The 14,109-nt window shown below is 38.9% G+C and overlaps 1 protein-coding gene across 5 annotated transcripts in view; it reads right to left on the bottom strand.

Moving 5' to 3' along the window:
- Positions 1-14,109, bottom strand: part of ALKBH8 (alkB homolog 8, tRNA methyltransferase) — a 48,415-nt gene that overhangs the window by 9,789 nt on the left and 24,517 nt on the right. For all 5 annotated transcript variants that reach the window (XM_027677293.1, XM_027677294.1, XM_027677296.1 and 2 more), the window contains 2 exons: positions 5,639-5,745; positions 803-957 (listed from right to left, as the gene is read on the bottom strand). In XM_027677293.1, the coding sequence (XP_027533094.1) occupies positions 803-957; positions 5,639-5,745 (262 nt within the window). The remainder of the gene's footprint in view (positions 1-802; positions 958-5,638; positions 5,746-14,109) is intronic.

The following is a 14,109-nucleotide window of genomic DNA, read 5'->3' as shown; positions in this document are numbered from 1 at the left end:
TAGCAACAGTTAAAGAACATTAATTTTTTTAAGTGATTCGTTATAGGTTAAGTGTATTTAGCAAAATAAAATTAAAAGCGAAATATTAAAATGCAAAAATGCTTCATTCCTCCTTTACCTTTTAAAAACTGAAATGCAGGTCAAACTGCAGAAGTGTTTGATGACCTGAAAACAAGCAACCTGCCCACATGTACCAGAGGCTGTCTGCAGTGATCATTAATCCTCCTATGTTAATGTTTTCAGAACTGAGATAGTGTCCCCAATGCCAAAGACCATGACATCATTGCAACTCAGCCTCTGAAATTCTGTTCTGAGGGCACAAATGGACTTCAGTTCTATGTAATCATTGAGCCACCTGTCTATTATTATCTGTACTGCCCTAAGGTACTTACATGGCTCTATCACTGCAGATGTCTGCTTCTCCTTCTCTAATGTACTTACTTTCACAAAATTACAGGCCCACTCAAAAAACAATCAAAACTGAGATATAGTAGTTACTTCTGAAGAATAGTAGTTACTTGTATTCTATTACATTATTTAAGCACTTGAAGTGTCAATGAAATGCAAGATTCCAGATCACCTGCCTGGCTCTGGAGCAAGCCAACTGACCCCTTGTATAGAGAAACTCCAGCATGCAACCAACTCAAGCCATATAGTATACTTAACCCTAAGCCATCCAGGAATGGCTACAAGGACTGCCAAAACTACCCAAAGGAATAAACTGATCTGCTCAAACCAGAAAAAGCTTATGTATTGGTGATAAATAACAATTTTGACTTGAAGACTGCCTCAAGACACTTACTGCAATTGCAAGGGCTTCTCCTCACTTTCCTGAATGTAAATGATGTCCTCGTTTCCCTTCGATTCAGTGTTATATCTCCAACATCAGCAGTGATTGTTCCAACTTTTTGCCCAAGCTCAGATGCTTGAATGATATCATATTTTCGGGGTGTGATCCTAAAATAAAGTAATACAAAATAAAGGAATAATTCAATTTGCATCAGAAAAAAACCCAATCCATCTTTGTAAGAAGGCAATTCTTACATACTAAGACAAATTTGATTACAACATGCTATTTAACATACTGCTGCTTCTCAGTTTTCTACTTATTCAATTTTAGAGACAAAAGAGCTGACACAAACTAATAACATTAATTAAAGTGTTGTTTAATTGTAAGTAATTACATTTCGCTTCCCTCCCTCCCTTTTCTTTCGTAAAGTTTGGTTGTTTATTTGTCTAGGTCTTAATTTTTTAAATATATTTATTTTTGTCCTGGTTTTGTCTGGGATAGAGCTAATTTTCTTCTTAGTATCTGTGCTAACAGCAACAGTGTTATCTTTTGGACTTAGTATGAGAATAATGTTGAAAAAACACTGATGGTGTAGCTATTTCTCAGTAGTTCTTACTCTAAGTGAGGACTTCTCCGTTTCCCGTGCTCAGCCAGAGAGCACGTGAACAAGAAGCTGGGAGGGAGCCTGGCCAGGACAGCTGACCCAAACTGGGGATATTCCATAACCAGAGAGTGTCCTGCTTAGTATACAAACTGGGGGGAGTTGGCCAGGAGGCACCCATTGCTGCTTGGGACAGGCTGGGCATCAGTCAGTGGGTGGTGAGCAACTGCACTGAGCATCACTTGTTTCACTTGGTTTTCATTCCTCTCTCTCTCCCTTTCACTACTATTGCTAGCATTGTTATTAGTATCACTGTGAGTGTCATTATTGTATTTTATTTTGTTTCAATTATTAAACTGTTCTTATCTCAACCCACAGAGTTTACTTTTTCCCTCCAATTCTCCCCAGCAGGGTGGGGGGAGTAAGCAAGCAACTGCGTTGTAATTAGTTGCCAGCTGAGGTTAAACCATGACAATGTGACATAAAAATATGTATGGTAAAGATAGAATATACTACTAAAAATGGTGGCTATGGTTATAAAAGCATAGAATTGGCTGAGGTCTACATTAGCAGATTGAAGTTTCCTGTTGCAAATGGGCCTCTCAAATGAATTCTGCTTTACAACAAAATTGCTTTTCCATTTATTGACAGCAGAAAATGCAAAGAATTAAGCTCTTGGGAGATCTATTAAACTGCTTAAAGGGAGAATTTCTATGGCATATCTTTCTTGAGCAAAATCTACCTAGCAAGCAAGCAAGCAAACTGGAAACAGAGCTTCTTAAGCTACTTCTGGGTTTGGCATGGGTCTTAGAGGAACACAAAAATATTTTTGCTTGTACAAAATTAATAAAATTAAAGTGATTTGGAACTCTCTAATTTTGTGAAGAGGTTTACATTATGAAAAAGTACCAAACCCAAGAATTTTTAATAGCTCTACAAATGGATCTCTCTCGAAGTTGAGAAGTGGAAAATGAGAAAGTAAAATGAGAAACACAACATGTGAGAAGAGAAACAGCTGCATCTACATGTAACTTCCCATCATTTGCAAATGGGAAAAAGTGGATATTCTTGGAACAAAATGGAAACTCTTCAGGGAAATAGCTCAGCACTTCAAAGCTGTTACTGTCACACTGAAACGCTTCCTGAACTTAGTCATCAAGGAGATTACTGCAGAAGTTTCTTGAAGAAAAAAACCCCAAACAAACAAATTATCTCTAAGGAATTGCCCTCTAAGTGAAGCCCCTTCAAAAATGCCAACTTCCAAGTAATTGACTCTTAGCAGGACAAATTCTCAGCATAAAACTGACTTCCATATTGGTTAGCTGAGTTAAACCCTCTGAGGTTGAACTAAAAGGGGGGGAAAAAAAGGTGTCTGACATTTTTATAAAGCTGGCCATTCAATCTCATCTCAAATTTCTACCAGATCTTTTTTGAAGGTCACATGAAACTGTCAACCAGTGCCTGTACTTAACCAAGAATGACCCAAATACCGAGAAGACAGCCTGCAGCCTGATAAGCATTCCTGTACTTTGCTCTATGCCAGCTTTCCTGCTGCAGGAAAGCTGATTTCTCATGCAGTATTCAGGGAAAAAGAGTGCAGGTCCTTTCTGTCTGAAAGTCAGGAAGCAGCATATTGATGCTCCATACAGATGTTGCAAAAAGGAGACATTGAACAGCCTGAAGAATGGAAATCTCCCAAGGTAGCTATGGAAAGGATGGGATCTAATAAGGAACTGCCTTGCTCACAGCAGATAATGGAGCTATGATGAATTAATCAGTTGAGGATGCCCAAGACTCCCTTGACAGCAGAATTTCAAATCCTGAGTGAGAAGATTTTTTATTTGATTTTCTTTTGTACCTGCATCAATAAGATAAGCATAATATTTACAGAAATTAAGTCTTCTTTTTCAAGGTTGTGGTTTCAACCTTAATAATTTCCTTTTACCTATATGACAAGCAAGAACTCTGGATAAAGGCTAGGCTAAAAACAGGATTCCCAATGTCAAAAATAAAATGCTTCACACCCTCTTGCTTGGCACAGAGTGGTTTTACTATTGCAGCATCAGGAATGGAGTTTTGCCAGGTTACCCAACCAAAAATGAAACTCATCGGAAAAAAACATCACAAATGAACCTCATCAGAATAGTCAGAATTTTACTTTCACCTATGAGACAAAAAACCCATATATCTTTTTTCCTCCTTGATGACACTGTATAGCTTATTTCTAAATCATATGTTTCTCTTTCAGAGAGAACTGAACAAAAATCCTTTTTTCGTGCACTTTGTTAGTGGGATCAAAACTAAGGCTCTAATTCCTTGGTATCCAAGTATACACATCAAAAACATTTCCAGAATAATTTCAAAACTGACTCTTTTGCTCTCTAATTTGACTTCTGTGGTATAGATAAAAGGCATCACAACTGACCTTAACCACCTTTTGACATTATGTGTGCAAGTGAAATAACTACACTTTCACGCTGGACGATTAATCTTGTTGATTGCGATACTACGTTCCACTAGCATGATGAAAAGGTTACTCCTGTTGAGTATCTTGACCCACTACCACTTTTAAAAATATACAGGAAAATTATTCTTAGGAAAGGTGGACAAGCACTGGGACAGGAATCACTTATATGTAAGTAGAAATATCTGGGATCTTCATTTCAAATGTAGTTCATCATTGGTTCTCAAAAGACAACCATCACTTGAAGGTACAAATGAGTTAAGTAATAATCTCATTTCAGTTCTTAATAGGCAGGTGCACTATCTCAACTTGAATGCCTGCTAACATGTACTGCAAGTGCTTGGCATGCATCCTTCTGCCTCCTGGGAGTGTGGCTGCCCAGGGCCAGCTTGGAAGGAGCACAGCTGGTAGCCTTGGAGAAAGTTGATGCCTCAGCAAGGGCAAGCCCTCCTTCCCCTGGGAGATGCTTTTAAAGGGAAGCTGCCCCACTGGGCCTTGCTCTAGTTACATCCCCAGATGCATTACCAGCTCTGCCTGTGCATGGCCACTGTCTTGACCCCCAGGCTAACATTCCAATCTGGCCTCACCCCAGCCCCATGGTGCTGCCTGATGCCTGGGGTTGGGGACTGCCCACTGGCTCCCCTGGTCAGCAGTGTCACTGACTGCACTATGTTCTCAGCGTCGTAGATAACCTTTCCAAAAGACGACTGACAGTACTTGACAGGACAGAATAAGAAGCTTATAACGCTGGTATCCATGTTCAGTCCTGTATGTCAAAAACCAAGGGACTTCACTGCCCTGGGCTTCTATAAAGTACCAAGTGCTTTCTACAACTATTTATTTCATGAGGGAATATACAGGTGGTATAAGAGCTCTATAAAAATGAACAATGTAAAGGTCATCAAGGAGTTCATATTCATCCTTCTTCTTAATACAAATTAACTAGTAAAATTAAAAGGCAGAAAATTTTCTGCCAATAAAAGGATTTGATGTTTAATTTACACAGAATGTAATTAGTGTCTCCAATATTGACTGCTGAACCAGTGACAGTTTGGGTTAAGCAAAGGAAGAAATGTTTACCATGGGCATTTCTGTCCGATATGAGGGTTTCCATATTCTCCTGAAGTGCATTACTGTCACTCTTACATCTCACCAAGGTTTCAGCCTTTTTGCCAATTTCAGTACTTCTATTATAAGTATCTCCCAGTGGGTCACAATTTAAAAAGTTTGTATTTAAATTCTATAATAGGCAAAACATCAAGACATATTTCAAGAGATCTCTTTCCAGGATCCCAAACCTGCTCAGTACAATGCAATCTTATCGGCAGCTAAAATGTCCCTAAAGCAGCTGGGAATAGCTCAGGAAGACTACCCTTTGTCACCCTGATGCCCTCTCCTAAACCAGCCCCTCTCTCAAGCCTTTGGCATATGTGATCGAATGGGAAAAGCTGTGAGCTGAAAAGAGAGAAAGGAAAAGATGAAGCTAATTGCACTAAAATCAATTCTTTGCCAGCTCAGAGTTATTAAGAACTTTGACACTGCCAATATAAGAGAGAGAGATTTCCCAGTGAAACTTCACTTGTGACAGCAGCAGTAAACTGCACCTCTGGGACTGGCAATCAGCTTCCTAAATCCTCAAGTTTTATAATTTACCCTGAGCAGCAACTGAGCAGAGGAGTGAATTTGTATATTAATTATAAAACTTGATTTCTTTCAGAGCAATTTTAAATACAGAATGTCATTAATAAAGCAAACAAACAACATTTATTGCAGGGACTTTTACCCATGTGTCCACAGGTATCTGGATTCTCCAGTCATCACCAATAAACTGCATCGGGGCAGCAAAATTGCCACGGTATGGCCATCAGGGTGTTTGAAATCCATCACAATCTAAAAAGAAACAAAACCAGTCACTGTGAATGAACGTGACTTACAGAGTTTCATATACATAGCAGGTATTCTCAAGTCCTAGCTTTGTTTGCCTCTCTAACGTGTTCAACCGAATATTGCTACGGAACAGCTACATATTTCCTAGGAATGCAAAAGTCTCCAGGTCTCCTGTCGTAAAGATCTCTCCCATTCAGCACTGTGTTCAAAAATCTCAGGCAGTCACAAATATATGCATATATAATTAAAATTTTATATATAAAAATGTATATAAAATTTTATTTTCACAGTAAAAACTTTCTTTGTAAGAACACAGTAGCATAGTTCAATCTCTACCTGTACCTGTGAGGGAGGAAAGGATTACTACCCGCAACTAAAGGCAACTGCATAACAGGAAGAGAGAGGGCTCATTTGCTGTATCTAAGATCATCAGCTACTATGTTTTTGTGATATCTATGTGGAGAGACAAGTTTCTCCACAGGGCTATTCATCCTAGTGTAAAATGTAGAGCTAAGTGATATGGAGTGACCCTATGCCCTCTGGAAATGCTTATCCATTCCCAGCAGACTAAGCTGAGACAATTAACTCTGTAGATACATAACATTTAGATAAGAAGTATTAGGTGAGTGAAATAATTTCCAACTTGCCCACATTCTTGGAGGTTTGCAGCACAACAAGCACATGCAGTCTCCAAAGATCCTGACTAACATGCCAACTACCAGACCATCCTTTTATTATTTGCCATCTGGCTTCTAGCCATGGCAATATATTGAGGTAATGCTTTCAGCTTTATTCCAATTTCACAGCCCAGATGGCAGTGGTACATTTTGCTTTTGCTTGGGCTAGGAATGTTATCCTTTTACATTTCCCAAATGAGAGAAACTCTTGCTGTGGAAAATAAGGAGCAGGTCATTTAAGCAAGCCAAACAAGTTACAGAAGACTTACTGAGAAAGAAAAGTGGTCAAAAACGATTCAAGTCAGCAGTTCCTGGTACACTGGAGAATTAGCACCATGAAACTGCTGCCACCTGATTTGTAACCTACTAAGTATGCAATTTAAAAGCAGACTTACTACAGTATGCCAGATTGAAACAAATTGAGCAGTTCTGCTTCTGCATACAGATGTGTTTAACAAAGAGAAAACAGTGGTGCAACGATCAGTCATTCAGCACAAAAACACAGCAAGACAGAGACTGAATAACCAAGACTTTTAAACACTACAAATTGCCACTTACAACAATTACTATTTAATGTTGTGCACACTGAAGCAAATGACAAGGGCATTTACATTTTTAGGAAAAAAATTATTTATGCTGTAGTACCACTCACATAGAGTGACACAGCTTCTCCTATTGGGCTATCTAAATTTAAGGCAAGAAGTGACAAGGATGACAAACAGTAGGGTTGAAAGGGGTGGAGAGATATGGGGGAAGAGGAATAAAGCACAACTATAAACTCTGATTGTGAAACACTTCAATAGCTACAAAATAGCTGAATGGTAGCCACTTGGTACTGTACTCCTTCCCTTGCACTTTGCAATTTCTAGGTAACGTCAAAGAAGCATGGAGTGAAAAAGGAGAAAACACAGTGGCTTTACAAATCTGATGAGGAGGCTGTTCCATAAAGCACAAGCAGCACCAACTTTCTGTAAAAAGATGTAGCTGTTTGGCAAGGCAAATAAACCAGAAGATAACTAATCAGGACCAACAGACAAGAAAAGGAAAAGCATGGAAAGAAAAGAAATGGGGAGTGAAGTGGTAGGATGAAATGGGTGAGATGATATCTCAGTTTGTCTTTTGCCTCTCTGGTTCACTGCTGCTGGGGACAGGTGTGAGGGGACAAGATAGTATGGCAAAATAAACTGAACACAAGCATGTCTGGATTCCTTCCGGGAGGCTCCGCTACCCCACTGTCCATCTTTCTGAGTCAGTAGTAGCTACAAAGCTCGGTTTTTGCAGATGATATTCAAGAACTGCATTTTACCCATGAGTCAATGAAGAGACCTCTACTGGGTCCCCTACACTTCCAGTTCCCATCTCCCTTCAGGGCCCAAAAGATGACCTTGTTCCCTTTCACTTCCACATGCCAGGCTCCATATGAAGTAGTGGAAAACAGTACCTCCAGCTCCCTGCTTCTGTGCTGCTTCACCTCATGCATCTCCAATTCCTTTCCCCCCATCAACTGCATGGCCCCAGAGTCTCTTCACAGAAGATGCTCCACAAACCCTGTCCTGTTAACAACTGTGCATCCAAACCAACAGAGATTCAGAGTGTTCTGTAATAGATGACACATTGGGAATGAGAGGCCACAAAACTATCCCTGGTAACTGGATTTTCAGGCAGCAGTGGCAGGAAAACAGAGAAGAGCATGTCCTCTTGGCTGAATTTCAGCTACTCTAAGCCAAAAAGAAATATGTGCAACAAAATTTATGATGCTGCAGAATTTGAGGCTGAAAACAGAAGATTATCTCTGTAACATCTGGCAAGTCTAATCCTCACTAGCACAGGATCCCAGCTCTGTTCCTGCTCCCTACTTTTCTGGGGAGGGAAAGCTTCTGTAGTAATCTCGCATTGTGTGGCTGCTCCCCATTTAAATGAATTTCATCCTTATGAAAAGCTGTGATGACATGGGAAGGAAAATATAAATAAAGGACTAATTTACTTGCAAATGGGCAACAACATTAAGTAATTAGCAGTAATTAGAAGAGCCAAAAATCCAAATCCAAAACTGACTTTTGCTTATGAAGCAGACTGAAGCCCTCAGCTAAAATATATTACAGTTTTGCACTTTTTCTATTAACAACAAATATGATATTGCAACTGAGACAGAGAATCAAATTTAAGGAACCTACTGTGAACCTCTGAAGAAAATCAGTGCAATTCCTATGCTTCACTCCTTTATTTAGACTAACTGTACCTGAATGCTTAAAAAAACCAAGCAAGGGTACTTCCTCTATCCTTTGTTTACAGCATAGGAAAGAACATTTCACCTAGAAGGGTTTTTGAAGAACTTTGTTCTTATCTCTGACAATTCTGTTACTGACTGAAGTAGATAACATTCCCACAGTCCTATATGTGTCTTTATTCTGGCAGAACATTCTGAATTGTCATGGTCAAACACACGTGCACATAGAAGATTAACGTATTTGGTCCTCTTCTTAATTTACTAAGGACGTACAATCAATAAAGCAACTCTGCCACTGCTGAATCAATCTGCTTCATGATAGCTTTCCTCCACAGGAGCTATTTCCAATTACTATTTTAGTTCTTACCTATTTTCTTTTTTCTTTTAGATAGCAGAGTCAATAAGGATCAAATTTCCAGCTAGCCCATGGTGCATCATCCAAGGATTACATTCAAAAAATATAAATAGTGGATCTATTTATAGATTTATAAGCTTTGATCTTATACAAGTTTTACCATTTTTCTTTGTGCTATCAAAAAAGTCTGCCTCTAAATATAGCAAAAAAACTTAAAAGAAAAAACCAGTTAATAATATCTACTTGTGGTTTTAAATAGCTTGTCACACTGTCAGGTTATTTAAGAGAGGGTGTATATAACAAGGAAGCACACAAAGCAGTAAACAGCCTTCAAGGATGGCTAAACATCAAAGTAAAGGGACATCCACATCACGAGCATTGTTCCTGTGCCATAAAATACTGCAAAATGCAAAAACCAGAAAATAATCCAGCATAAAAGAAAAAGGGAATAAAGGAACTTTTTCTTAACTCCTTAGGGAATAAAAAGTGTGCACCACTTTCAGTGCAGTGGTGCTGTACTTCATGAAAGAGCAGGAGGATGAAGGTGAATGACTGATCTATCAAATAAAGATTCAAAGGCAAACAGAAATAATGCAATAGGGCTATAAGGACAATGTTAATAAGGATTTCACTGCTACAGCGAGGAATGACAATTGTTTTTCTAAGCTTTGTCTCTGATGCAATTTGTATTTGATGTTAATAGACTACCTTAGACAAAACATACTCTAAAGCTAAAAAAGGTACAATGTGGAATGCTTGTCAAGTCTCTGACGTTATTTACTGAATTTTCAGAGAGCAAAGACAGATTATCAGCCTACATAACAGTTTCCTTCATGTAAAACAGATGAAAAAGAATGTCTACTTCAAAGACAGCTGAGAGGTTTAAAGCCCACATATGGAGCTTGAACAACACAATGGGGCTCTATGTAGAGACAAGAGCCTGCTGGCTTACACAGGACCGAGGCAATCAATTGGTAATACACAGCACCCATCACTGCAAAAACCATGCTAAATTCCAAAATCTGGAATTCAGAAAATGCTGCATTTTAAAAGCAAAGGATTATCTTTCCTGAATAATCTACATCACAGCAAATTTACCTTGCTCTGGGCATACTTTGGAAAAATCAGTGCAAAACTGACAATCATGACAATGAAATATTTCAGTAGTGCCTACCTCAAAAATCTCTCAACACATGTGCAGGCCTCCCCCATATCAGATTTATGCCAAAGCATACTATCTCTTCCTAAGCCTGCTTATCTTCTTAGGCACTATGGTGATGTTAGTCAGATGCTTAATATACTTACTCTAGGTTTTCTTTCTTCAAAAATTGTATTCAGTTTTCCATCTGTGCAATGCATTACTATCTTTCTGAATTTTTTGTGTCATTTTAAGTTATCTATGCATTTTTTTCTCTTAATTGAAGTCTAGCACATGAGAGTTTAAAAAATATTTCAATATATGGACAGTACTTCACTCTTTTATATCTGAGGTCTCACCTTGTTACGATTTTCTTGATAAGCCCAAGGAGTAGAGTGCATCCACTGAACAGTATGCCAGTATCTCTCCTAGCTATTATATATGCCATCAACTCCATGACACAAATTCCATTACCATCTGGCCTCTGTTTAACAAGATTCAGGTAATGCACAAGAAGAGAAAAACTATTGCAATTTTCAAGCTAAGCCCTGCTGGATGGAGGAGCTTACAATCCTCTGCAGGCCTTGTCACAGCTAGCTGGAATATACACCACTCCCCCTTTATACCCGGGGATTCATCTCTTGAGGTCCACCAACTCTAAGTGACCAGTCATGTCACTAGCTGAATGCCAGTTCCTTGCGGTGGAGCTCTGCCCAGCCTTGGCAGAGGCTGGGATGCTGGTGGTACTTCTGCCACTGTCACATCAACTTTTAATTGCTGCTGATCCCACTCCAAGATGTCTCACAGCTGCTACAAATTTTTATGCTTCATGCATATGTCTTCTCAAGCTGACTCCTTGTTTCAAAAGCCTCTACATAAGTCCAGGGTTACTATTTAGTCTTGATGATTGAATAGCCAGACTAAAAGAACACAACAAGCCTAATCCATTAAAGACAACCCATCAAATATGTCAGTTCCTACTACCTCTAAAAGTATCAAGTTTCTTTTGTATGCCAGGACATTATCTGTGGTCTTTGCATCTTCCCAGATCATTACTTGTGTTAAAACTCAAAGCTGAATATAAGACTTATACATAAAAGACTTTCAATCCCTACGCTAAAAGGCAATAGTTGCATTACCACTGCTTCCCTCTCTCTGCCACAAAAGTATAAATCTCTCCTTTCTGAACAATGCTATCCAACCCAAGCATAGGACCTTGATGTCCTTTTGTGAATCCAGAGACAAAGACCTAGTCAAGTTCTCAACAAGATCCAATTTATTCAATTTTGCTCATGTTTCATCTTCATCCTTTAATAAATTATCTCCCTAGCTCTTAGCTTAAACTCTTTTAGGACACAGAAAGCAAGAGGCTAACGCTGTTAGTCTTCATTTAATTTCCTTTCTTGAGTTAGCCTCCTCTGCAATATTTTCCATTCTTTCAGTCTTCTCTCACATCCATGGGAGCTACTACATACAGGGAATTGCATCCACCTATAACAGAATATGTCCCAAATACATCAAATCATTCATCTTTTTTTCCAAAGGAAAGAAAATTTCCAACGTTTTGTATCACTTGCTCTCTAATGGAGTACAGTTGAATGGAAGAGCACAAGAGGACTCTTACACATCCTGACTCTAGTGGCCTCCAGAGAACCCAATCTGTTCCAAGATGTAATGCCCGGTGACAAGAAAGCAGTTCTGTGTCCTCAAACACATCTCCTCAGACTTGCACTTATTGTATTATTCTATGTCCTGAAAGCAAATGATCCTTACTTACATGTTTAATGTTGTACCAAATGTCTACCAAGAAACTCCAGAAAAAGTCCTTACAACACAGACACAGCTGTTCTGTAATAAAAGCAACTTTATATGCAAATATTTAGAGGATTCTGGTATGCACATCTGTCTATGTGGTGCTGTGACATATCTGCAATTCTTTCACACATTAAAAACAAGTTCTCAAGATATTTTCTATCTAAGTAGAAAAGGAAACACTTCAGCATGCAAAAAGCGCATCTCACATTTTTAAACCATCGATTGTTTACAAAAATCTGTGGAAACACACACAATTTTCACATTACTGAAGTTGCAAATACATGTAAGCAGGACTCCCTTCAACCTTAATTTTAGTTCTATGCCACACTACCTGTACATTTATCATCCTGTCATCATCCATTATACCCTTTAATTGCAAGTTTTCTACAACAGCAGTGGTGTAAGGAACTATGAATAGAGCCTCCACATAACATAAACCAAAATTGATACAGCGTAAACCAGGCTGTGGCTGACTAATATTGCCAAACATGAATAAAACAGGAGAACAATCTACAGGAAAGAGGACCTGAAATATTTACATTCAGAGTGTAGACTCATACCACGTACTAGTGTGGCACAGTCACAGCAGCTGTTGAATAACGGCACAAGTCCTTGCAAGTTCAGGGTGTTCCAAGGCATGGGTAAAACATGCTGCATGTTCATCATCCTACACAGTGGAAAACCGTCTTCCCTCACTCTCTACAAATGCTGGGGTTGTTCCTTAAACCTTACTCTCCTTTGCAGGTCTCAGCTTTCTGCTTGCAATGCTGTAGTACAAGAATTCAAGCTAACTTTAAGTCATAGGGTGGGAATAGTCAAATCAGTTCAAGACTAAGATATCTACATTTGGACTTAGATTTTAAAACAACCCATTAGGGAAGTGCAATCTGTGAAACAAGACAATAGATGTGTAGTTCAGCATGAGCTGAATGACCCTGTAGGATGGATTGACTCAAACCCCATTGACTACAGAGGACCTCAGGCTTGCAGTGCACAGGTACACACTACTTGTAGACACTAAAATTTCAGTGTCTTAATCCTGGACTGAATACCATTGACAACAAGTTATTTAATAAGGCGCCCAAGTATGGATTCAGCATATGTCTCAACTCTGTTTAAAACAGTTCTGCCTTAATTAAAACCTCTTCCTGCCCTACTACCACTAAAATCTCGCCCCCTACATACTGAGAAAGCAGTATGGAAACAGCATGGTGCTCATTACCTGTAATTCAAAGGGATGAAATTATGATTTTAAGCACTCAGTCTGAGTTTTAAACAAAGGTCAACGAGCTCTTCTCATAACTGCACCTTATGGCTGTCCCAGAGATCAGTACAGTAAGAGAGAACTGCCAGGATATAAGACATGCAAACTGTGCCTTCCCAAAATAATTCTTGCATCATACCTCATAAGAGCTGACAAGACAAGGTTTTTAATCTATTGCTATAGAAACTACCATATGGCCTGTTTCTTAATCCTCTACATATTCACTGTAAAAGAGAAATCTACTGAGGAACAAAGATCTGGGCATGAATTTACAGAAATGGCTTAAATACATTAAGCAAACTCATTTTTAGCAGTCAAAAGCATATAACTACACCAAAACTAAAAAAAGCCCAAAGAATAAACAAAAGCCATCTTCTTAGTTAATGAAGGGTCATAAGATAATTCAAAACACTGCATGACACAAAAAGACTTTTTAAAAATCATTTGAAGAAAACAGTTTTACCAATTCACACAATTGCTATGCTTCACCCCAAAGAATTGCCACACATCTGACATATACATATTATTTTAAAGCATGGAAAACAATTATAAAGGAAAAACACATTCTGAAGTTTGGATAGGCAGTATTTCAATGCTGCTGATTTTCATCACAAGCTATCATTCTCTCTCCATCTGCTTCATTAGCGCAATGAGTGTCTTCACATAATGCAGCCTGAAGTTATACAAAAGGGCTTGAACAGGGCCTCAACATCTGGTCCTGAATTTACAAGGGATTGCAGGAACGTGCACTGCAGAGAGATGCAGGTGGTAACAAGAAGAGAAGGAGGAACAAGAGCACCTCACAAGGAGCTGTGAAGTGTCCAGCTTTCATTGCTTCCCACTGCACCATCAGCCTTGATTCCTTCCAACCATTCTTCTGCTGCCCCAGCA

The sequence above is a fragment of the Neopelma chrysocephalum genome, unplaced genomic scaffold (assembly GCF_003984885.1).
Source record: "Neopelma chrysocephalum unplaced genomic scaffold, ASM398488v2 Primary Assembly neopelma1_43, whole genome shotgun sequence".
Taxonomy (NCBI): domain Eukaryota; kingdom Metazoa; phylum Chordata; class Aves; order Passeriformes; family Pipridae; genus Neopelma; species Neopelma chrysocephalum.
The sequence above is the reverse complement of the archived record's forward strand: the minus strand, read 5'-3'. Positions and strand labels throughout refer to the sequence as shown.